Genomic DNA, 25,798 nt, shown 5'->3' with positions numbered 1-25,798 from the left:
GTGTCAGCATACGGAAAATGTGTAAGAAAATGAAACACGTACTGCTGTTCTTATGATGACATTTATTGTATGGCTATCAGTTTCGGTACTTTAGTGCTCCACCTTCAGGCCTTAGCAGATGCTGTGGGGATGCTGAACATGGTGCACTGAAGCACAGAGACTGGTAGCCATACAATAAATGACATCATAAGGCCAGCAGTAGGTGTTTCATTTTCTTAAGTGAACGACCAAAGTCCTCCTGACATCTAATCGCAAGGATAAATACGGAATATGTTCCCAAATATGTGAGTGGCTCGAAGACTTCGTAAGTAACAGAAACCAGTACATCGTCCTGGAAGGCGAGCATTCACTAGAGACGAGGATAGTAGGGGAAGTGCGATAGGAACGCTCTTTTTCTCTACACAGGATGTCGCAGAAATGTTATGACAAATTTCGAGGTGTAGAAGCTGTCTTGAGGAACAAATCGAGGATAGGAACCCGTGTTCAGAGTCGTCAGCCAACGACGCTACGAAGTTCTAGGCGCTGGCGCCTGTCGCTAGGCCACCCATTTGGCAGGAAACATGTATTTGTAGGCTGATAGATGGTAGGCGAAACTCTAGCAATGTTGTTGTTGTTCAGTGATCGCAACTGACTGTCACGATCGCTACTGAAAACGATGGAGCCACCCGCTGCGTAGAAAGACCGTGTCTCCTACGATTGCGATGTTCTGTTGCCTTATTGGGTCACGGTTTCTGACATGGGTTTCCATCTCTAGTTTATTTTCCTCCTGTATGCCGAAAAACAATGGAGATTTTAGAGGGCACCAGGACAAAAATACTTGCTAAGGAAAAATCATGGCTGAAACCGTCAACTACTCAGGCAACAGAACATGGCATTTGTAGGAGACAAGGCCTTACCTGCGCAGCAGCTGGTTCCATCACCTCGACTGGCGATCGTGGCAGTCAGTTTCGTTCAGTGAACAGCAAACAGCATTGCGAAACGTTCCACTTGCAGTCTGTGAGCGTACAGAGACACGTTTTCTGCCTAAGGGGTTGCCTAGTTGCAGGCGCCAGCGTCTATAGCTTCAATGCCCTGTAGCGTCACTGGATAACGTTTCCGTGCATGGGTTCCAATCCTCGATTTGTTCCTTATGACACCCTCCACATTCTCTCGAAGTTAGTCGCAACATTTCTGGGATACCCTGTACACATAAATGTTTTGATGGATAGGGTGAACAGCAGTATGATGTTTGTCTCGTGATGACTGGGTGTTGTGTGATGTCCTTAGGTTAGTTAGGTTTAAGTAGTTCTAAGTTCTAGGTGACTGATGACCTCAAAAGTTAAGTCCTATAGTGCTCAGAGCCATTTCAACCATTTTGAGGCTGTTTGCTGACGGCACTGTAGTACACAGGGAAGTATCGTCGTTGAGTTACCACAGAAGAATACAGGACGATTTAGAATTTATATTTCATCTGACTACCAGCAGCTTGCTCAAAAGCTATAATGTGTAAGGTAATGCAGATAAGTAGAAGAACCAATCCTCTAATGTCCGAATACAGCTTTCTGTTTGACATAGTCATGTCGATTAAACATCTAGGCACAAAGTTGCAAAGCAGTTCGAAATGAAACGAGCACATAAGGACGGTAAAAGGGAAGGCAAATGGGCGACTTCGGTTACTGCGAAATAATTAAGAAATTTTCGCTCATTCACAAACCAGATCACGTATAGAACACCTGTCCGACTTGTTCTTGAGTACTGCCCGAGTTTTTGGGATTTCCACCAGGTTAAAGAAACACATCGAAGCAATTCAGAAGCGTGCTGTAGACATGTTACCCGAACAACAAAATGGTAATCCCTGGAGAGAGGGTGACGATCTTATTGCGAGACACTGTTGAGAATCTTTAGGGAATAGGCATTTACAGCTGACTGCAGAATGAGTCTACTGCCGCCATCGCACATTTCGCATAAAGATCGCGAAATCAGGATGCGAGAAATTAGGGCTCGTCCGGAAGCATATTAACTGTCGTCTTTCACTCGCTCCGTTTGCGAGTGAAGTATGAAAGAAAATGACTAATAGCGGAGCATCGTACCCTCAGCCATGCACTATACGGCGGTGTGCGGACTATGTACGTCGATGTAGATGTAATTATCTCGCTGCTACAGGATACTGAGCCGTTTTTATTAGAGGAGCGAGCTCAGGTACTTCACACATTGCCAACGTAGAGCAGAAGCTGCAAACTCGAATTTTCAGCTACAGCATGGTGGTGGGCCAAACGTTTTACGTCCTATTGATCAAACTTTAAAATCAGAATTGTTGGCAACGGTACTTCAGACAATCGTGGTCAGCTCCATATGACAGTATGACTAAAATTTTGAAGCTACTGCACCTGTAAAAGGAATTTTTCTACATTAGCTGTTTCCACATAAGGTATTTCAGGCACGTGTTTCCTCTCAGCTGGGGCCTCGCATAGCACTGGGTGACTTGCGACGATAAAACATTATTGGTACAGCACTGGATTTAAGTTTCACCAACCTATCAGCTCTCTATGTTTCCAATTAGTCTAGAATGAAGTGCTTCTAATAATCAGTAAAATTAGTATTAACAAATCTCTTCACCATCGTTATCATTAAAAGTGCTGAACATTGTTAGCTGTCCATTACAGTAATGTTAAGAATCAAAAAAAAAAAAATGTTCACCTGTGCAACAAAACAATTTTGCACACATTATTGAAAACTTAAGCACACAATGCGCACAAAATGTTTGAGAAATAAACTAGGACACTTTCTTATACGTTCCATGCCACTTACTAAACTACTAGAAACTAATTTAAAAAATTAACACCTCCTCTTAACTAATATTAATTTTTCGCCACTTATTTTCGTTGCGTTTCATATGTGACAACGTGTTGAAACTATACTGTGTCTAGCACCTATGTTTGAAATTGTTTACTGCAGTATAGAAAGGCCATAAAATACCGAGGTTTTAAGTAATCGGCTATACCATAGCCTTGAAATTTACATGTGTGTTGTGCTTTTCTCATTTTGTTTCAGTTTTTAATTTCCTTTAATAGTGTATTAAACACAAGTAAAAGGACGAGAAACGCATATTCAGGGGTTTCACATTTGCTACAAACTGAAAGGAGAATCTGCCCTGTTGTCCCCGTCATGCTACATATTTTTTCTGTATTTTAAACAACTGCCCACGAAGAAAAGCAACAATACATTGCTCACAATATTATGCAACAACATTCATCAGAAATTGTTAAAGTTGAAAAACTGCAAAACTTTGTTGTGTGACCTACTCGTCGGTGAATCTTAAATCTTATAACTTACCTTAATGAATGAATATTGTACTTAGTACACACAGTCGATCTTCTCTTGTAGCCTTCCGGTTAGGTCTTTTGATTTTTCGCTAGCCAGATTCTTGTTGATGCAACATCTATTCATCAGTAGCGTTCAAAGTTTCCATCGCTTCTTGGCTTGAAAACTACAGCCGAAAGCACAGTACTGTGACATTATTCAACATGATGCTTATGAAAATACACCATACACCCTATATTACAAAAACAACATAAAGCCTCCCTAACATGGCGGAAAATATCAAAAGCTAATCGTGAATTGCAGACCGCGACAAGAGGCGGAGGAACGAAGGCGATGCCGCGCTTTCGCAAAACAGCAGGCACTCTTCTTCCGCGTATTAGGCACCTTTCGTCAACGAGTTATCTTTATATACCTGTAAGGTATCCACTGGGTAGAGGTGAAGTGACAAAACTTGTCACCCAGTGTCCTCAATGAACGGAAGATTTACTGGACCCATTGAATGGCCCGAACAGTCTGATGAACAGAGAATACGAACTCAGAGGAAAGCAGAGAAACACGGAAATAATGATTGGTACTAGAGGTGAGGTTAAAGATTAATTGAATACCATAACTGGGGATCAGGAAGTAGATGAAATGAGGGTTTTCTGCAGCAGTTCTGCAAAATAAAGCAAGAAGACAGATGCTAAGAAGCTGTGAAGAAACAGAGTAGCACATGTAAAGACCGAATTCTTGGCTGAAACTAATCTATCAGTATCATACACAGTCCTAATCTGAGAAAGAAATTTCTGAGTATGTGCCTTTGAAGCAGAAGTTTGTATGGAAGTCAAACATGATCTGTGGAAAAGATGATAGAAGATAATCCAAACGTTTACTCTGTGTTATTTAATAAAGTTGCTGAAAATTAAATGGGCTGTTGAGAAACGCGAAGTTTCTCCGCAGTAGTGGCATGGACAGGAATACTTGGGAAACATTTTAAGACTCCTAAATCTGTCATAAGGCTGATAATTAAAACAATTGGTAAATGGGCTATTTCATATGGCGTCCAGTAGCAAGAAATTTCTGGCTAGCTCTGCTACGTAGCATTCTTGTAGCACCTGCAGTCTTAATTCTACGGTGTCCGTTAATCCGCTTCGCTCAGTTCGTGGTTAACTCCGTGTGTTGACACCTCACGTAGGCCTACACGAATCTCGTTCGGAACTCACCTAAGCGGAGCACAATGCCGTCACAATGGAGATCCCGGGGTGCACCGGGTAGCAGTAGCTGGTACACTGCTGGCCATTAAAAGGGCAACACCACGAACTCGGCATGTAGCGAACGTCAAATTCGCATAAAGTGTATTGCATGCAAATGAATAGCATATCTGTGCATCCGGACAAAGAAAGCAAGGGTATCGCTGTCTACATTCAGTACATAGGGAGAAACTGCACAGTGTTTTTCTCGTTTGGAAATCGTATCTGAATAATATAATAATTCCAATCCCAAAGAAAGCAGGTGTTGACAGATGTGAAAATTACCGAACTATCAGTTTAATAAGTCACCGCTGCAAAATACTAACGCGAATTCTTTACAGATGAATGGAAAAACTGGGAGAACCCGACCTCGGGGAAGATAAGTTTGGATTCCGTAGACATGTTGGAACACGTGAGGCAATACTGACCCTACAGCTTATCTTAGAAGCTAGATTAAGAACAGGCAAACCTACGTTTCTAGCATTTGTATATTCAGAGAAAGCTTTTGACAATGTTGACTAGAATACTCTCTTTCAAATTCTGAAGGTGACAGGGGTAAAATACAGGGAGTGAAGGACTATTTACAATTTGTACAGAAACCAGATGGCAGTTATAAGAGTCGAGGGACTTGAAAGCGAAGCAGTGGTTGGGAAGGGAGTGAGACAGGGTTGTAGCCTATCCCCGATGTAATTCAATCTGTGTATTGAGCAAGCAGTAGAGGAAACAAAAGAAAAATTCCGAGTAGGTATTAAAATCCTTGGAGAAGACAATGTAATTCTGTCAGAGACAGCAAAGGACTAGGAAGAGCAGTAGAACGGAATGGACAGTGTCTTGAAAGGATGATATAAGATGAACATCAACAAAAGCAAAACGAGGATAATGAAATGTACTAGAGTTAAATCGGGTGATGCTGAGGGAATTAGATTAGGAAATGAGAGACTTAAATTAGTAGATGAGTTTTGCTATTTGGGGAGCAAAATAACTGATGATGGTCGAAGTAGAGAGGATATAAAATGTAGACTGGCAATGGCAAGGAAAGCGTTTCTGAAGAAGAGAAATAAGTTAACATCGAGTATAGATGAAAGTGTCAGGAAGTCGTTTCCGAAAGTATTTGTATGGAGTGTACCCATGTACGGAACTGAAACATGGACGACAAATAGTTTGGACAAGAAGAGAATAGAAGCTTTCGAAATGTGGTGCTACAGAAGAATGCTGAAGATTAGATGTGTAGATCACATAACTAATGAGGAGGTATTGAATAGAATTGGGGAGAAGAGGAGTTTGTGGCACAACTTGAAGAAGGGATCGGCTGGTAGGACATGTTCTGAGGCATCAAGGGATCGCCAGTTGCCGGCCGGTGTGGCCGAGCGGTTCTAGCCGCTTTAGTCGGGAACCGCGCGACCGCTACGGTCGCAGGTTCGAATCCTGCCTCGGGCATGGATGTGTGTGATGTCCTTAGGTTCGTTAGGTTTAAGTTGTTCTAAGTTCTAGGGGACTGATGACCTCAGAAGTTAAGTTCCATAGTGCTCAGGGCCTTTTTTTTTTTTTTTTTTTTTGCATGGATATGGAATATCGTATTTGTTGTGCGACTCGATTCGCAATTTCCTGCCAGAAATGTCACACTGCGCTTGTCCGTCCCTTCCTGGAGTACATGAAAAAATGTTAAAAGAAAGGAGCTGGCTTGCTATTATCGTGAAATACAAAGCCGTGTCATGGATTTGATAAGCAAGTTGGAGTGGCGATTACTGAACCGAAGACAGTTTTCTTTGCGTGGAATTAAAATTACCTTTTTTCTCCCACGAAGGCCATGTAGACTCCAACATACGTAGAAAGAACTGACCGTCGCAAAAGAAAAATAAAAAAGAAATATAAATGAAATCAGACCACGCAATTAAGGATTAAGATGTTCATTTGTCTCAGAGCCTATATGAGAGTGGAATGGTGGATAAATACTGTGATATTGACTCTGTGAACCCTGAGCCAAAGACTTAAGTGTCAACTGCAAAGTAATGATGTACAAGTGAATCTAAAACAGTTTTCGAGCAAACAATGCCACGAAAACTGCGTGCAATGGACATTTGGAGCTTAGTACCTCAGAAAGAGCTATTTCCCCACAGCGGCACATGAAGCTATGTATCTTTGATGGGCCGAACAACACATAAACTGGACAGCGTCTGATTGCTGGGGTGGAGTGTCTAAAAGATGAGTCGCGATTTCACCTGTTCTCAAATGATGCGAGACGTCGTGTGCAACCACGGCCCACTGAGGCGTTTAACCTGGAGTGTGCAGTTCAGGATTTTATGGCAGCGTTTTTCGTACAAAGATTTCGGCTCGCTCATAAAGGTTACCCTTTATTTCAACATTCACGGATACCAACAAATCTTGCCCTCTGTGGTAAATCTTCGTGACGAGTATGCTGTGGATACTCCCACATTACAAGATGAACAACAGAAATGATCACGTGGTTATATGCATACGATCATGGTTTGAAGTACAGTGGTGCAGCCTACCACACCTTTACTAGCTTGCTAAACAGGCCGTTGTTAATCACATAGAAAATGTCTGCAACTACACTGGTGTCCAAAATTAAAGCAACGAACGGAAATTTTGCAAAGTTGCGTTTATTTTACCAGAAAACAGTGCTCATAGGCATGCAGTTCCATTAGAAGTTGCTTCTGATGAACTGTGTCAATGGCTTTCTGAGAAAAATGAAATCAAATCCCCTGTCGATAGCAGTCATTACTTCCTCTCAAAGAGGGGTCAGTTGTAGTCGACCACAGCGATATTTTCTGAGTACATGCTGGCTAGTGTGAATAGATTGTGCGCTTCTAGGTATTTTGTATCATCCAGAATTCTGATACAAATAGTTTTCAAAGATATGGTTCTATAATATAGCGGATCTCTTTTATATCCTTTCTTGCGTATTTGTGTGAGCTGTACAACTGTTAGAATACTGGAGCAAGCTGTTGTATATAATTTCTAGAAATGGAGTTTTGTATTAGTAGTACTGTGAAACAAACCTACTGTTAAACAACCTGGATTCGTTTATCAAGTGACTTAAGTTGCTTCCCTACACCCAGGGTATTTACTTCGAAATTACTCATGATGGCAGAATACTGTTCTTTTTTATTCATTGTACTAACGACCTACGACAAGCTAGAATGGAAGGAAGTTCTTTCGCATATCCTGTTCACAACTGCACAGATACCTCATGAGATTCGAATGCCTTTCCTCGCTTGAGCAATTTTGGTTTGTTTTCTGGTCTGCTACCAATACAAAAAAAATCACAAAAGCAAAACGAGGATAATGGAATGTAGTCGAATTAAGTCGGGTGATGCTGAGGGAATTAGATTAGGAAATGGGACACTTAAAGTAGTAAAGGAGTTTTGGTATTTGGGGAGCAAAATAACTGATGATGGTCGAAGTAGAGAGGATATAAAATGTAGACTGGCAATGGCAAGGAAAGCGTTTCTGAAGAAGAGAAATTTGTTAATATCGAGTATAGATTTAAGTATCAGGAAGCTGTTTCTGAAAGTATTTGTATGAAGTGTAACCATGTATGGAAGTGACACTTGGACGATAAATAGTTTGGACAGGAAGAGAATAGAAGCTTTGGAAATGTGGTGCTACAGAAGAGTGCTGAAGATTAGATGGGTAGATCACGTAACTAATGAGGAGGTATTGAATAGAATTGGGCAGAAGAGGAGTTTGTGGCACAACTTGACAAGAAGAAGGGACCGGTTGGTAGGACATGTTTTGAGGCATCAAGGGATCACCAATTTAGTATTGGAGTGCAGCGTGGAGGGTAAAAATCGTAGAGGGAGACCAATAGATGAATACACTAAGCAGATTCAGAAGGATGTAGGTTACAGTAAGTACTGGGAGACGAAGAAGCTTACACAGGATAGAGTAGCATGGAGAGCTGCATCAAACCAGTCTTAGGGCTGAAGACCACAACAACAAGAACATACCAATACCCGTCATTTCAGTGTTACTTTGATTGTATGACTGTAAACGTAGAGATTAAGTTCTGCATACAAAATTATTTAGTGCTGCCATGTACTTAATCTTTGGTATGACGACCGTTCAGTTCTCCACATAGAAATTTTGTCAGTATGCTCTCAGTTTGGTTTAGTATCCTTCCAACACACCTTGTATGTTCTCCGTCTGCCAGTTAACTGCAAAATGAAGGGTAAGCTTAATTCATTGGTGTCCCTGTTGTTTAGCGTCTGCTGCAGAGAACCACTGGCAGCCCCTGAACACTGCCCACACCTGCGCCCTCTAAGACCGACCCGGTCGTGTTTTCTGCCCACAGCAACTTCCGGAGGCTGCCACTCGGCGCTCGGGATGGAGGAGGGCCGCATCCCAGACTCCGCGGTCTCCGCCAGCTCCTCCTACGAGCCCAAGTCTGTGGGGCCGCAGAACGCCAGGTGGGTGAGAGCAGCGTCACACCAGACGTACAGTATGTCAAGGTTTTTATCTACCGCTACCAAAATTTGTCAACTAATGTATTATTTATTTATGTTTCGAGGGAATACCTTATCATCAGGCAGTATGGCATTACAAAAAACAATTTCACAATAACATCATACAGATGTTAAACGGTCTTTTCATAAATGTTGTTCTGTGGAAGAAGAGAGAACCTAGTCAGAGGAGGTGTCACTTTGTAAGCTGGACTTATGTTTGCATGAAATTGTTTTGTAACTGTAACTCACTTTGTTCTTCTGGCGTGGCAGTCGCGTTGTGACGAGCTGAGGTGTTTCCATTTCTGTGGCTCTCTTGGCTTGCTTGATTACTGTTCACAAAGTGTCATAAACGTACCAGTAGCTTGGAAACACGATCACAAAAACAAATCTGTAGTGTATTGGACAAGATGGTCAAAATACTGCTGGTTTCGATTTCACCAACTATCTGTCGATGTATGTGGTGTTCCGGCGGCGCGGTTCTTTCCGTCTTTTTACGACGAACCTGCACCTACCTGTGAACATTGTCTCAGCAGATCATCAGTAGGAAAGCCGAGTGAAACTACTGTACTTTGACGTGAACCAGGCTGCAATTAAAGTCACTAATCTACGTTTCGGGAGAAAGTTTTCATACGAATGAAAGGTTGGAAATTTTGTCCTCAATTAATATATTCTGAAACTTAGCTGAACAAGTATCACTGCCAAGCCCGTGCTAATCTTAACACAGTCACTCGCAATCCCTTTCACTCGCGTTAGCAAGTTTATGGTGTTGCATTTCCCGGAAACGTAATACCTACAAAAATACTGATTGTTTTAGATCGATAATGCTCGCCAAATATTAAATCTGTCGGTACCAAATGCAGTCAGTTTTTAGCCACCGACCTGCTCAATACGCCACGCGGAATGTATGTCTTATCTCGTCAAAAAATTCACTTAAAAATTCCGATATTTCTACACACACATCGGAATAATTATGCCGTCACTTTCCAACACTTTTGATGTATGAAACACTGCTGGATCCGGCAACTTATGATTTCCATCGGAACTACTACTGCACACGTCCGATCTCTTTCATGGCTGGGCTTCGACTCCTCTCTAGAATACTCTAAGTCTTCTCTACCAGCAGAGAAAGGCGCGCGAAGAATATTGCTTTACCATTGGTCAGTTTACTCAACATCCAATAGCAAAACAACAGTCTCCCGCGTCAGTCCACGCTTTTCATCAATAACCAATGGCAAAATAGTAAACCTAACGACTGCACCTTTTACCGACATAATTATCTAATATGCTGAAGTTTTGTTTATGCAGAAAATTATTTACTATTGTTATTTATACCTGAATTCACTTTCCCTTAACCATTAACTTACTTTACAAATCTGATCTACAAAAATCCCCTTTGTTCATATCCATACCTCTTCAAAATGTTCCCACACGAAATCCTACTACATAACTCGTTAAGCAATTATCTTCATATTAACATTAAACCACACTCACGCATCATTCATACTGCTAAAACACATTTATAACATCTTACATACACAAAAAGACATAATAACACTTTATGAAAATACTAGAACAGTTTATGAAAAACATTCAGTTACTTGAGTGCACTCTAGTGGGCACAATGTAAACTAAAATCACAGTCCCCCCTATCCAATATTGTCCTCTATCGGCTGATACATAAACTACGTGCGCGTCCAGTCTCGCGTCACCATCTGTCACTATCCAGCTCTGAGACACATCTCCCACTTAACCGCCTCCAAGGCAGGATCGTTATAAGGCGCTACGCCTCAGTGTCAACTGTTTACATGTCTTCTGCAGGTCTTGCTATCGTAATACAGATGTAGGCTGACGAAATACACTCCTGGAAATTGAAATAAGAACACCGTGAATTCATTGTCCCAGGAAGGGGAAACTTTATTGACACATTCCTGGGGTCAGATACATCACATGATCACACTGACAGAACCACAGGCACATAGACACAGGCAACAGAGCATGCACAATGTCGGCACTAGTACAGTGTATATCCACCTTTCGCAGCAATGCAGGCTGCTATTCTCCCATGGAGACGATCGTAGAGATGCTGGATGTAGTCCTGTGGAACGGCTTGCCATGCCATTTCCACCTGGCGCCTCAGTTGGACCAGCGTTCGTGCTGGACGTGCAGACCGCGTGAGACGACGCTTCATCCAGTCCCAAACATGCTCAATGGGGGACAGATCCGGAGATCTTGCTGGCCAGGGTAGTTGACCTACACCTTCTAGAGCACGTTGGGTGGCACGGGATACATGCGGACGTGCATTGTCCTGTTGGAACAGCAAGTTCCCTTGCCGGTCTAGGAATGGTAGAACGATGGGTTCGATGACGGTTTGGATGTACCGTGCACTATTCAGTGTCCCCTCGACGATCACCAGTGGTGTACGGCCAGTGTAGGAGATCGCTCCCCACACCATGATGCCGGGTGTTGGCCCTGTGTGCCTCGGTCGTATGCAGTCCTGATTGTGGCGCTCACCTGCACGGCGCCAAACACGCATACGACCATCATTGGCAGCAAGGCAGAAGCGACTCTCATCGCTGAAGACGACACGTCTCCATTCGTCCCTCCATTCACGCCTGTCGCGACACCGCTGGAGGCGGGCTGCACGATGTTGGGGCGTGAGCGGAAGACGGCCTAACGGTGTGCGGGACCGTAGCCCAGCTTCATGGAGACGGTTGCGAATGGTCCTCGCCGATACCCCAGGAGCAACAGTGTCCCTAATTTGCTGGGAAGTGGCGGTGCGGTCCCCTACGGCACTGCGTAGGATCCTACGGTCTTGGCGTGCATCCGTGCGTCGCTGCGGTCCGGTCCCAGGTCGACGGGCGCGTGCACCTTCCGCCGACCACTGGCGACAACATCGATGTACTGTGGAGACCTCACGCCCCACGTGTTGAGCAATTCGGCGGTACGTCCACCCGGCCTCCCGCATGCCCACTATACGCCCTGGCTCAAAGTCCGTCAACTGCACATACGGTTCACGTCCACGCTGTCGCGGCATGCTACCAGTGTTAAAGAGTGCGATGGAGCTCCGTATGCCACGGCAAACTGGCTGACACTGACGGCGGCGGTGCACAAATGCTGCGCAGCTAGCGCCATTCGACGGCCAACACCGCGGGTCCTGGTGTGTCCGCTGTGCCGTGCGTGTGATCATTGCTTGTACAGCCCTCTCGCAGTGTCCGGAGCAAGTATGGTGGGTCTGACACACCGGTGTCAATGTGTTCTTTTTTCCATTTCCAGGAGTGTATATTACAAACTGAGCGTCAGTTACAATATTATTGTACAAATGATGATATAAGAACTATTTATTTTACATATTGCTAAGCTATAGCTGGGGCTAGAGTCAAAAGACTGTGATGCTGTACAGCTTTTATTCCGAAGGTACTGTAGTGAAATTGGAAAAGAAATGTGAATTTTTGAAATCTGTCATTTCATTCAGGATCTCGTTATTCCCCATGTGGCGATGGATGAATATTTCCATTTATTCCAACATGTCCATTTTCCAGTTCTTTTCTAAATTATGTAGTACTTTGAGATCGTTGTCTATTGTGTCCTGTTTGATTTATATGTTTCGCTATAGCTGATTTATTCGATTTTCCAAGTCTGAAACAGTCAATGCGTTTTTTAAAGCAGGTTTTCATTAGCCACCTTGAAAATAAACTTCTTAACAACAAAACATAATAACCCAGAAAACTGTATACTACTGCAGATATGCTGATGAAACATTCATTATATACAACGGAACTGATGAAGAAATAGAAACTCTATTAAACAGGTTCAATAATTTACACAATAACACCCTGTTCACCATGGAACATTAACATAGCTTTTAATTACGATGTATCCCGAGAACCCAGAATTTCGAAAATTTTTGCCTGTTCTGTATATCGAAACTGCAAGGTAGCTGTCCCAGGAACTCCGAGAGCCGACCTGTGATAAAATCACAAATTGTAAGTTTAGGAATTTTTTCTACTTGTACAGTGAAACGTTGTTTCTTGTCAAATTTCATGATTTTAGGTCAGCGGCAAGTACGCTATAGATTTTGATTAAAGAGTTTGCGAATATGGAAATAGATGTCATAAATGGCCGTATCTTTTGATTGCACTGACCTTAGTAGGTGACATAAATTTCAACTTGAAACTTTTTCATCAGAGAAGGGGATCTTAACAGTCGGATGATGAGACAGACAGACGAACAGACTAATAGCAAAAAGGTCCCCTTTCTATCGATTCAGGTACGGAGGCCTAAAAACAATTCTTTGTACGTTAGCGCTGGAGTGAGCAAAAACTACCGGGTTCAGCTATATTAATACGAAAATATTCTCAGTTTTGGTGATTCTTTTTTTCGCTTTGTACCTGTCTTAGTATGTAGTGCCTCTCGACAATGTTGCGATAAAAGAAGCAATTGAAGTTGGAAACAATACCGTCATGGGCCTCCATCCAACGACCAAAACATTTTTTTTTTCAATATTTTTTTCAAAATTTTTTTAGGGTTAAGGGGGATTTAATTAAGCAACCGTTGGTCCCTGCGGTGTAGACAGATTATAACAGCGAGAACGACCGAAAGTGAGCTTCGCTGATCAATTCCGACTCAAAGATTCAGCTCTCAAAGTCAATCTGCAATATTTCGCAACAACAAAGCCAAATTTTTCGTGAGGAGGAATGATTTTTGTCTCTTAATGAAAGAAAGTGGATGAACAAAACGAGCTATATCAACTTTCAGATTTTATTCTCATTTTTCAAAATTTTCTATTTCTCGGGAAAGCAGTAAAACATCTGGACGCGAACCTTGTAGTATAAACACCAGAGTCCAAACGCCACTGAACTGTTCACTTGGCTAAAGCAACTGCAACATTGACAACACTATGCTAGTAATTACGCTCATTATACTTTCGCGTATCCCGAAAACAGTTTTATTTCACACTGTTGGTTCACTATAAGGTGAGAACAGTCTCAGGAAGAAGTTGTCGGAATGACTTAAACAGTGTAACAGTAGAGGCTTCGCTGCACGGTTCTTCTCGCGCCGTACTTTTAGAGTCATTTCTTATCCCGCCTACCTGCGGGGTATTTCACACAGAAAGTCTGTTCATCTTTATTCACCCGTGATTGAAATAAATTGCGAATGTTGCTCCCCTGGAACGGCAACGTCTGCACTCGTGCGGAAATAAATGAAAGCGATTATCTCTTGTAATTGGAGGAGTGCGCAAGCAGAGAGTTACTGCGGCCTCAGCCGCGAGAGTGTCGGGAAGGGGGGAGGGTGGAAGTGCGGGTGTTGGATGGCGGGGGAGGAGGGGGGAGGGAGAGGGGTGTGAGGCTGCTCGAGCTAACGGCCTGGCGCCATGCAATTGTGTGGAGTGGAAGGAACGACGCCTATTAAAACATTAATGTGCCCGAGGTGGATTCTATACTGCACTGTAGATTTCAAGACACTTTTCTCAGAACAGCAGCATTCTTTAAAAAAATGCTTGTCTGTTCGCTCTGTGACAAAAGTTGCGAAGATCATTACTTCTTGGCGTTGCTGGAAAACTATTATTACAATGAAATACTTGATTACTAACAAAGTATGTTGGGCTATGTGACCTACTGTCTCCATCGTGACAGACCAAACATTTCTGTTCGATCCGGTTTAGCGGTTCACGTTTCGTCAGTTCAAATGGTTCAAATGGCTCTGAGAACTATGGGACTTAACTTCTCAGGTCATCAGCCCCTAGAACTTAGAACTACTTAAACCTAACTAACCTAAGGACATTACACACATCCATGCCCGAGGCAGGATTCTAACCTGCTACCGTAGCAGTCGCGCAGTTCCAGAATGTAGCGCCTAGAACCGCTCGGCCACCCCGCCCGGCTTTCGTCAGTTCCCCGACGCTGTTTCGAGAAATACAAACGCTAATATCGTAGCACAAAAAAGCCAATTTGTCCTTGGCAGAATCGGGATGTAAAGGAAGGGAACAAGCTTTCTACTTATATGGAAGCTTTAAAGTCGTTTAAATCAAAATATCTTGACATATTCGCGCTTTTTTTAACTTTTATTGTTACTACCCGTGTTATGTAATGTAATTCACCGTCTCAAGTGAAGTAGCCTGATGCATAACGTCATATCGTGTAATATGACACATGCGATCATGTCACCCGTTCAGGATGCACAATTCCCCACTCTGGGATTATAGATGCACCCTCACTCTTGGATACTTTCCACTGTAGATGCATCCCACCCTCCAGAAGCACATAAATTTCTGTTTATTTGCTCTCACACCCCTCACCATACGTGTAACAGAGGGTGGGTGCGACAGAGCTGACTGCGCTGGGGAAGTGGGGTTAACTCGTAAAAAATGGCGAATATGTCAAGAGGTTTCGACTTCAATGAAGCTGCCAGATAAGTCGAAAATCTAGTTGCCCTCTTTTACATGACAAATTCTGGCCACGATATATTAACATTTTTTGTGTTACAATAGGAAAATTTTTCATTCTGTCCCCCAAGTTTTACTCTAATTTTGACATTAGACTGCCATAGCTTGACAACCGATGTAGATTTTTGTTCACGACTGATCCAGTATATTTTTATTGTCTTTCGAATCATGTTGCTTATATCATGGCAAGCGCATAAAACTTCCACAAAAAATACAGATCGACCATTATTTCCATCTATGAGCATTTATCTACCTTCTTACAAAATTTGAGCCGATTAGCACAAATGTGAATCACGGAAGTGGCTCGCGTAAAAGAAAAAGAAGTTGGCACGGAAAATCAATCCGAAGCTAGATTTTTGAAAGCAAGTTTTCAATTTTACCTTAAGGATGCATTTTTTATTTATCTGGTTCACTTTAAACCGTTTGCACGCATTCAGCTCAAGACGAAAGAACGAATTTTACATGCTACATTTAGCTCGACTTTAAATCATTGCATCTCGACAACGGATAAAGATTATTGGATAACAAAACTCCTTTTGATTTTATCCATTTATCGTCTTTCGTGCAGAGTTTAAACCGATTCGTACAAATTTAAAGTGTAGAAGCAGCGCACTTAAAAAACATCCAAGACACACATCTTTATTGCATGTAATTTGGAAATTTGTGGTAAGGTCTTATGGGACCATACTGCTGAGGTCTTCGGTCCCTAAGCTTACACACTACTTATTCTAACTTAAACTAATCTTACGCTAATGACAACACACACACCCATGCCCGAGGGAGCACTCGAACCTCCGACGGGGGGAGCCGCGCGAACCGTGGCAAGATGCCTAAGATTGTTCGTCTACCCCGCGCGGCTATTGCATGTAAAATACAAACGAAGGAATATTGTTTCGAACGGTTAAGGCCTAAATTAGACCAGGGTTCGACACACCGATGGACCGAATTTGAACTATCAGTCTCCACCGAGTCCGAAGTTATTGGAGGGTGACTGTTTTTGCACACAAAGTTCGAACGGTCAACATACAAATCTCGCTATTCGCTGAGTATTAATTTAATCCTAGCTGAAATCTTGTGGACAAGGAATTAGCTGATTTGCACACTTTGCCTGGCACCACTGCTATACAGCATATCCTGGACGGCTCAGTAGAATCTCCTCTACAGCTGCTGTTGGAGGGAAGCTTTAACAGAAAACGGTTTGTGGTTACAGTGTAAACAACGGAACTCTGCGCAGGCCGTCGGTCAGTATCAGTTAAGAAACGTGGTATCAGAATAAGATGTCAACCCGAGTGACATTCATCAGAGAATGGAAGGCGGCTGTGATGATGATGTTCACGCACAGGCGTAGCCAGAATTTGATTTCGGTGGAGTTTCAACAAACGGACATCGTTATAAAGTGGACTTAAAATACAACACAAAACAGAAGATTCCAGTATAAAGTTTAAATACATCTGCCAGTGAGATACATGTCTATGGATAAGGAAACGGTAGACTAGTGTCACCCCGTTCCCACATTCGGACTTGTCAGAAATTCTGGACATTTTGTTGGGTTTCGAACGCCATTTCCACGCTTGCGGCAATGTTCAGAAACTTGCAGGCACACGTGTGGCTATATATAATCTTTTGCTTGAGGAAACGTGTCTGGGAAACCGTACACAGTCGCATAACGGCGAGTGGACAGCCGAGGACTCCACCAACGAGGCAGAGTTCTTACCCCTTCCACCAGTGGTTTCCTGTTCCGCTCCTGAGGACACCAGCCTCCCGCTCTGCCCCTCACTGTTGGCAGAAGCTCATCCAGGAGGATAATAGCTGCGGTCCACTGGCGTAAGACCCTGCACTCTGAATGCCGGGCAGCTCTTCCAGAACGCTCGAAAGTTCTTCCTGTTTACGCCCCAGCAAAAAGAAATTCGCCTAGTCAAGACCAGACGCTTTTAACAGAAAAAACTAGTAGAAGAATGAAATGCTGGAGGGGTGTGTTATCTACGTTGCTACACACTGCTCTCTTGACGCTCATGTAAACAATACACAACACAGGTGGAAAGTCGACAAAGAAAACTGAACCGTCAACTAAATGAAGCAAGAGTGTCTCGTATACAAATTCAGTACGCAAATAGGATAAAATGCGTGGAGAAAGGCCTGAAACAGGCCGGCGCCTCACATAGTCTCAAACAATAATGTGTTGGTAATGCCTCACATTTTGAGGAATGGAGAAAGAGATCTTTTTATAATTTGTCAAAATGCTTAGAAAATTTAAAAATCTTTTTATAATAACCTGTTAATGCCTAGCTCCCATCTACATCAGGAAACTTAAATGTTGTGTAGCTAGCTTTACTTGTAAGCCGTAACCAACTTCAGATCATGATCATATTAAATGCAGGTTGAACATAAACTGAGTGTTGCAGGAATAAGTACGAGGTGTGGCTAGAAAAAAACCGGACTAGTACTGGTGAAACAATAAAACGAATGCAATAATGCTGAAAGTCGCGTGGCCTGCCACGTGACTCTCGCTCCGCCTACTGCTCGAGTTTCATCTGCCTCCTGCACTCAAGCCTGCCCGTGGCGTCTGTTTTAAGTAGTTGACGTTTTGTCTGTGCGTCGGAAAATGTTGAGTGTACAGAAAGAACAGCGTGTTAACATCAAATTTTGTTTCAAACTAGGAAAATCTGCAAGTGAAACGTTTGTAATGTTACAACAAGTGTACGGCGATGATTGTTTATCGCGAACACAAGTGTTTGAGTGGTTTAAACGATTTAAAGATGGCCGCGAAGACACCAGTGATGACACTCGCACTGGCAGCCCATTGTCAGCAAAAACTGATGCAAACATTGAAAAAATCGGTAAACTTGTTCGACAAGATCGCCGTTTAACAATCAGAGCAGTGTCTGAGTTAACAGGAGTTGACAAGGAAAGTGTTAGGCAGATTCTTCATGAAAGTTTCAACATGAACAAAGTGTGTTCAAAAATGGTTCCAAAGTGTCTCACAATTGAACAGAAGGAACGCCGAAGAATGATTTGTTCTGACATCCTGGAAAACATTGAAAGTGATCCCACCTTCTTACAAAATGTTATTACTTGCAATGAATCGTGGTTTTTTACTTACGATCCCGAAACTAAACGCCAATCGATGCATTGGAAAACTCCTGGTTCTCCACGACAAAAGCACGAATGTCAAAATCGAAATTCAAGGCAATGATGATTGTTTTTTTGACATCAAAGGGATTGTGCACATTGATTGGGTACCAGAGGGACAAACAGTGAATCAGCATTACTACATTAGCGTCCTGGCTACCCTACGTGAGCGAGTACGGAGAAAACGGAACGATTTGTGGAGAAAAAAGTCATGGATCCTTCAACAAGACAATGCCCCAGCTCACAGTGCGTTGTCAGTGAAGACGTTTTTGGCAAAACACAACATTCCCATCTTAGATCATCCACCCTACTCACCTGATTTGGCCCCCTGTGACTTTTTTCTTTTCCCTAAAGTCAAGTCAGCTTTGAAAGGAACTAGATTTGAGACTGTTGAAGCAGTAAAAGAAAAAGCGACGGAAGTAATGTATGGACTTACCGAAAATGATCTGCAGCATTGCTATGAACAGTGGAAAATTCGTATGGAGCGGTGTAGAGACCGAGGAGGAGAGTACATTGAAGGAGATAACATGAAATTGTAAATAATTGTAAATAAATGTTTTTTCCAGCATCAGTCCGGTCTTTTTCTAGCCGCACCTCGTATCATGCACTGACACGTATTTGAGTAGAAAGCAACATGAATAACGAATTTGGTGCTAACAGTAACAGCAAAACTATGCCTGGCTGGACACCACACTTCTGCGACAGTCAGGTTGAACGAACTGGTTGTACCACTGCAAATCACATCAGTCATTCACTTGCGACTGTATGAAGTTTTTCGCTTAATTTGCATTTCATACAATTGGAAATTCGTGAATTATGTGATCTGTTCTGGTACAGCCAGTTTATTCAACCTGAACCTCATCATTGTATGGTGTATAACCAGGCTCAGTTCTGTTGATACTGCTGGCACCAAATTGCTCATTTGTGTTATCTTCTACACAAATGCATCTCAGTACATGACTATTACTGGTACATCTAGCTTGCGTGCAATCAGCATTTAATATGATCGTGATATGAAGATGGTTGTCACTTACAACCAAAATTAGCCAGCCATCATTTTCCAAATTCCCTACGTAAATGCATTCTAGGCATTAAAAGATTTTTGTAACACGAATTTTAATTTTGACAAATAGTGAGTTAAAGTGTAATGGGTAAACAGCACAGTGACCGTCACGAACAGAGGAGAAGTACAGGGAACAGTGTTTGCACCTTGCTCAGTCTTCACAACACTCCCACTGTTTCCACTTCGTAGGTCCATCGACCATACGCTATGCTAGAAGTAAGATGGCAACCTTAGTGTTTTGTGTACCTTCGACAAAAAATGTGTGTGAAATCTTATGGCAGTTATCGGACTTAACTGCTAAGGTCATCAGTCCCTAAGCTTACACACTACTTAACCTAAATTATCCTAAGGACAAACACACACACACACACACACACACACACACACACACACATGCCCGAGGGAGGACTCGAAACTCCGCCGGGACCAGCCGCACAGTCCATGACTGCACCGCCTCTGACCGCTCGGCTACCTTCGACAGCTAAGGTCATTCGAGATGGAGTGCTGCTCGGATTTTTTATTACTGGAGAAGAAGAAAGAGGTGGGGGGTGCTTTTTAGGAAACCATCCCAGCTTTCGCCGAGAGTGAACTGGAAAACCACGGAAAGCCTACGGATGAACTCGGGTCTCCCGAACGGGACCCTAGTGCATTAGGCACTACTCCACCCCTCTGTGCTATGGTAGTAATGACGGACGAAACTTGCAACGTTTCGCGACAGCGCAAACAATGAACAGTTAGGTTGGAATGTGATACTAATTCTAATGGGCACGAAATTAAATTAAGCGTGTTGTAAAAATGTTTGATCGCTAAGGCTCGCAATGGCCGGCTATTTCACGAGGTTTACGGACTTTTGCGACACATAGGTAGACCCATTTCAACCATAAATCTAGCTGGTTAGCAAATATCACCATGCACCTATTTTATACAAATAGCACAGTTAAGGGTGGATTCTTTCTTTCAGTAGTCACACTTGTTGTTTCATTTATTTACCAGTACATTCATTCTCTGTATTTTGCTGCTCCTCTGTCGAAAATGTGAGCTTTCTACCGGGTCTTTTATTGGCCATTGCCAAATCCAGCAGCGGAGGTGGGAATCAGTCTTCACGTGGCCGTTGTTTAGGCTCGTAGTTTCCTCAGTGGCATTTAGCTAGACATCTGAATTTTTTTACTCGTCTTGGAAATGTAAAAGATGGCGTAGACCTTACGCCGTGAAGTAAAATGCTATGGAAACGTGCACTGAGAGGAATGAGACGAGAAAGGATTTATTTATAGCATGTTGTTTTGGTGAATTGTACCGCTGTTGTTCATGAAAGGTGTAGGATATATTATTGGAAGGATCATTACGCTACGACGACGCAGGAGAAAACAAGTTCCACATTTACCGATAGTCAGTTCCTAAAATTTAACCTTACGAGAAAACGATTTTGTGGGGAAGACGCATCATAGGGTTGTATGAAAAAAGAAGTGAACAAACCGCTGTTTCTCTTAAATGCTGTTTGTGGAGTTACAAACTCATTTTCAAAATCGATAATGCAAACGGTGGCAAAACGGAATGATGACTGGGGAACTCTAGTAAAATTTCGAGCAAGAGACATTGAAGATCTTACGGTTCAAAAATGGCTCTGAGCACTGTGGGACTTAACATCTGTGGTCATCAGTCCCCTAGAACTTAGAACCACTTAAACCTAACTAACCTAAGGACATCACACACATCCATGCCCCCCCCCCCCCCCCAGGGGATCCACAACTCTTTTGTGGATACGTGCGTAGCGAGCACGGGACCCCGAGCTGATGTGGCCTTCCTTCCTTTCCGGGCTGCATACCTTCCCTTTCCGCCTACTTCCCCATCCCCCATCTTCGCTCCCCCCCCCTCACCTCTGGCTCTTTCTTTCCCTTTCTCCCCCTCTGGGGTTATGGTTTGTGCCTAGGTCCGGAGACGGACGCTTGTAAATATACTACATTCTTCGCCTTCCTTGCTTGTAAGTCTTCATCCTTCCTTTGTCCTCTTTTCCTTACCTCTTCTCTGTGCCCTTTTCTCCGCTGCGGCGTTTGAGACCTCTCTTCTTTCCTTTCCCTTTCTCTTTCTTCCTCCCTGTGTGTGTCTGAAGGCCAACCCACGCACTTCCATACGTTGCCGGTGACGGGGTAACGCGTAATTCCCCGCCCCGGGTAGACAGGTAGGACACGTACGTACCCCCTGGTGGTAACGGCCAGGCCCAGGGAGGGGTGATTACCCGAGCTGATACCTTCCGAAAGTGCTGATTGGTCCCTCCGTCCGTTTGTCGGGAGGTGTGACCTGAGGTGTGAACAATCACCTAAGGCGGGAGTGCCCTCAGAGAGGGCCCCCGCAAGGGAGGAGCGTGCCATCGGAGACGCCGGTAATCATGGGGGATTCTTCCGCAATGGTTTCCTCACCTTCCACTATGTCTGCTCACAAACGTAAGTTCACTGAGTCTCAGCCAGAGTCAGTTCTTCCATCGTTGCCACAGTTCCTTGTTGTTTCTCGGTCTGACGAAGGTCACGACTTCTCCACAGTCAACCCTTTCATTATTCAGAAAGGTGTCGACGCAAATGCAGGTCCAGTAAAGTCTTGTTCCAGATTACGGAATGGCACGCTGTTGTTAGAAACAGTCAGTGTCCTCCAGGCCCAAAAATTGCTGCGTACCTCACTACTACACACTTTCCCTGTCCGGGTGGAACCGCACCGTACCTTAAATTCCTCGTGTGGAGTCGTTTATACACGCTCCCTCGATGGACTGTCTGACGAAGAAATTCAGCACTACCTGTCTGACCAGGGCGTAACGGCTGTTCATAGGGTTATGAAAAGGGTTGACACGAACATCATTCCAACCCGCACTGTCTTCTTGACATTTGACAAAGTTCAACTCCCATCGAAAATCAAAGCAGGCTATGAGATAATTTCCGTTCGCCCTTATGTCCCAAACCCTACGCGCTGCTATCGGTGTCAGCGGTTCAATCATACCAGCCAGTCCTGTTCCAATCCGGCCAAATGTGTTACGTGTGGCAGGGATGCCCATGAGGGTGCTTGTCCACCTCCATCCCCTCGCTGCATCAACTGTATGGGTGACCACGCTGCTTCCTCTCGAGATTGTCCCGTTTTTAAGGACGAAAAGCTCGTCCAGGAAATTCGAGTAAAGGAAAAGGTGTCGACCTTTGCTGCTCGAAAATTATTCGCCAGTCGACAGCCCACCGTGCCTCAGAAAGGAAAATACAGCGCTGTCCTTGCTTCTCATCGGCCAACAAAGGAGGCGGCCACGCAGACATGCGACCTCACCTTTAGTGCCACGGTCGTCAGATCGGCCAGCGCAAAGATCGCACGTTCAACCTCACCACTTTCGCCTGCCCCCTCTCTGGCTCATCCTTCGTCGAGTTCTGCTAAATCTCGAGCCCAAAAGTCAGACACCAAGACTTCGAAAAAAGAGCATACTCGTGAAGAGTTTTTACGTACGGCAACTTCCCAACCATCGGTTCCTCCTTCCTCTAAACATCATACTTCCAAGAAGGCTACAAAGAAACCCAGTTCCTCTCCTTCTCCGCCAAGGCGTGTCCCATCTACAGCACCACCTGGCGGAAATCGCCCTCGGCCGTCTTCTGTGTCGCCGAGGCGCACTGCTGGCGGCCGATCAACCAGCCGGTCGCTGGTGGCAGGAGCTGCTCCTGACCAACCTATGGATCAGGATCTTCTGCCTTCGGCTGAATGCCATTCCATGCTGTCGGTCGCAAGCTCAGAGCAGTCGTTGAGTTGACAGCGACCTTGGTCACATTCCTCCATTTTCTGTTCACCCTATGTCCATTATCCACTGGAATATCCGCGGTATTCGAGCCAATCGGGATGAATTGTCGATCCTCTTACAATCCTACTCGCCGGTCATCTTCTGTCTTCAGGAAACAAAGCTGCGTCCCCATGACCACTTTGTTCTCCCTCATTTTCAGTCCGCCCGATATGATCTCCACTCTGATGAAGGCACTCCAGCACATGGAGGACTCATGATTCTTCTCCATGAAACTCTCCATTATCACCCAATCCATTTAAACACCTCCTTCGAAGCTGTCGCCGTCCGTTTTTCCCTTTCTGGATACACGTTCTCTCTTTGTACTGTATACATTCCATCGTCCACACCAATGGCACGAGCTGATCTCCTTCATCTTCTTGGTCAGCTTCCACCCCCATATTTGCTGGTTGGGGACTTCAATGCCCACCACCCGCTTTGGGGATCTCCACATCCTTGTCCACGTGGCTCACTATTGCTAGACGTCTTCCACCAAGCAGATCTAGTTTGCCTCAACACTGGGGTCCCTACATTTTTGTCTGCCTCCACGACAAATTTATCTCATTTGGACCTTGCGGTCGGTACTGTTCCGCTAGCTCGGCGCTTCGAATGGTTCGCCCTTGATGATACACACTCGAGTGACCACTTTCCATGTGTCCTTAGATTGCAGCCTCAACTGCCCTACATGCGCCCGCGACGCTGGAAGTTTACCCAAGCCGATTGGACACTTTTTTCGTCTCTAGCGACATTCGATGACCGTCACTTTCCCAGCGTCGACGATGAGGTCACACATATTACCGACGTTATTCTTACAGCTGCGGAACATTCAATACCACGCACCTCCGAATTGCCCCGGCGCCCCCCAGTTCCTTGGTGGAACGAGGCATGCCGTGATGCACTACGTGAGCGGCGACGTGCTCTCCGCGTTTTCCGCCACCATCCTACTTTGGCCAACTGTATCCGCTATAAGCAGCTCCGAGCGCGATGCCGTCGTGTCATCCGCGATAGCAAGAAGGCAAGCTGGAAATTCTTTATTAGCTCATTTAACACCTTCACTCCCTCCTCGGAAGTTTGGAGTCGGCTTCGACGGTTCTCAGGCGCGCCTAGTTTCTCCCCGGTCTCTGGGCTCACTGTCGCGCATGACACATTAGTGGACCCCGTCGCAATTTCTAACTCGTTGGGTCAGCACTTTGCTGAGATTTCGAGCTCTTCAAATTACCCGCCAGCGTTTCTCCCGAAGAAACGTGCAGCGGAAGTGCGACCTCTTGCTTTCTCCTCTCAAAATCGCGAAAGCTACAATATTGTTTTCTCCATGCGGGAACTCCAACATGCACTCTCTTCTTCTCGCTCCTCCGCCCCAGGACCGGATGGTATCCACGTCCAAATGTTGCTACATTTATCAACCCATAGTCTGCGTTACCTCCTTCGCCTTTATAACTGAATTTGGACCAACAGTACTTTTCCCAGACGATGGCGGGAAGCTATCGTCGGTCCTGTTCCGAAACCTGGAAAGGACATACATCTCCCCTCTAGCTATCGCCCCATTTCTCTCACGAGTAGTGTCTGTAAGGTTTTGGAGCGTATGGTGAATTACCGTTTAGCGTGGTGGCTGGAATCCCGCAGTCTTTTAACACCTGCCCAATGTGGATTCCGAAAGCATCGTTCTGCAGTTGACCATCTTGTTGCTCTCTCCACTTATATCATGAACAATTTTCTCCGGAAACGCCAAACAGTAGCAAAATTTTTTGATCTGGAGAGAGCATACGATACCTGTTGGAGGACAGGCATCCTCCGCACACTGTTCTCTTGGGGCTTTCGAGGTCGGCTGCCCCTTTTTCTTCGCGAATTTATGGCAGAGCGCACGTTTAGGGTGCGGGTGAACACTACTCTCTCCCGTACTTTCTCCCAAGAAAAAGGGGTACCCCAGGGCTCCGTGCTGAGTGTTGTACTGTTTGCCATTGCCATCAATCCAGTTATGGATTGTCTCCTTCCTGATGTCACGGGCTCCCTCTTTGTGGACGATTTTGCGATCTACTACAGCTCTCAACGGACCAGCCTTCTTGAACGACGTCTTCAAGGATGTCTCGATCGCCTCCACTCTTGGAGCATCGACACCGGCTTCCGTTTTTCTCCCAGTAAGACCGTTTGCGTTAATTTTTGGCGACGTAAGGAGTTTCTTCCGCCCTCCTTACATCTAGGTCCTGTCAACCATCCGTTTTCCAACGTCGCTAAATTCTTGGGTCTTATGTTTGACAGAAAACTGTGCTGGTCCTCCCACGTTTCCTATCTTTCGGCTCGCTGTCTGCGATCCCTTAACACCCTCCGTGTCCTGAATGGTACCTCCTGGGGAGCGGACCGAGTGGTCCTTCTCCGCCTCTA

General features: G+C 44.4%; 1 protein-coding gene across 1 annotated transcript in view; it reads left to right on the top strand.

Moving 5' to 3' along the window:
• Positions 1–8,842: 8,842 nt before the first annotated feature.
• The window catches only part of LOC126260784 (ALK tyrosine kinase receptor-like), a 514,129-nt gene continuing 497,173 nt past the window's right edge, over positions 8,843–25,798 (top strand). The window contains exon 1 of the mRNA XM_049958121.1: positions 8,843–8,959. Coding sequence (XP_049814078.1) covers positions 8,877–8,959 — 83 coding nt within the window. The 5' untranslated portion in view covers positions 8,843–8,876. The remainder of the gene's footprint in view (positions 8,960–25,798) is intronic.

Source organism: Schistocerca nitens, chromosome 5, assembly GCF_023898315.1.
Source record: "Schistocerca nitens isolate TAMUIC-IGC-003100 chromosome 5, iqSchNite1.1, whole genome shotgun sequence".
Lineage (NCBI taxonomy): Eukaryota > Metazoa > Arthropoda > Insecta > Orthoptera > Acrididae > Schistocerca > Schistocerca nitens.
The sequence above is the reverse complement of the archived record's forward strand: the minus strand, read 5'-3'. Positions and strand labels throughout refer to the sequence as shown.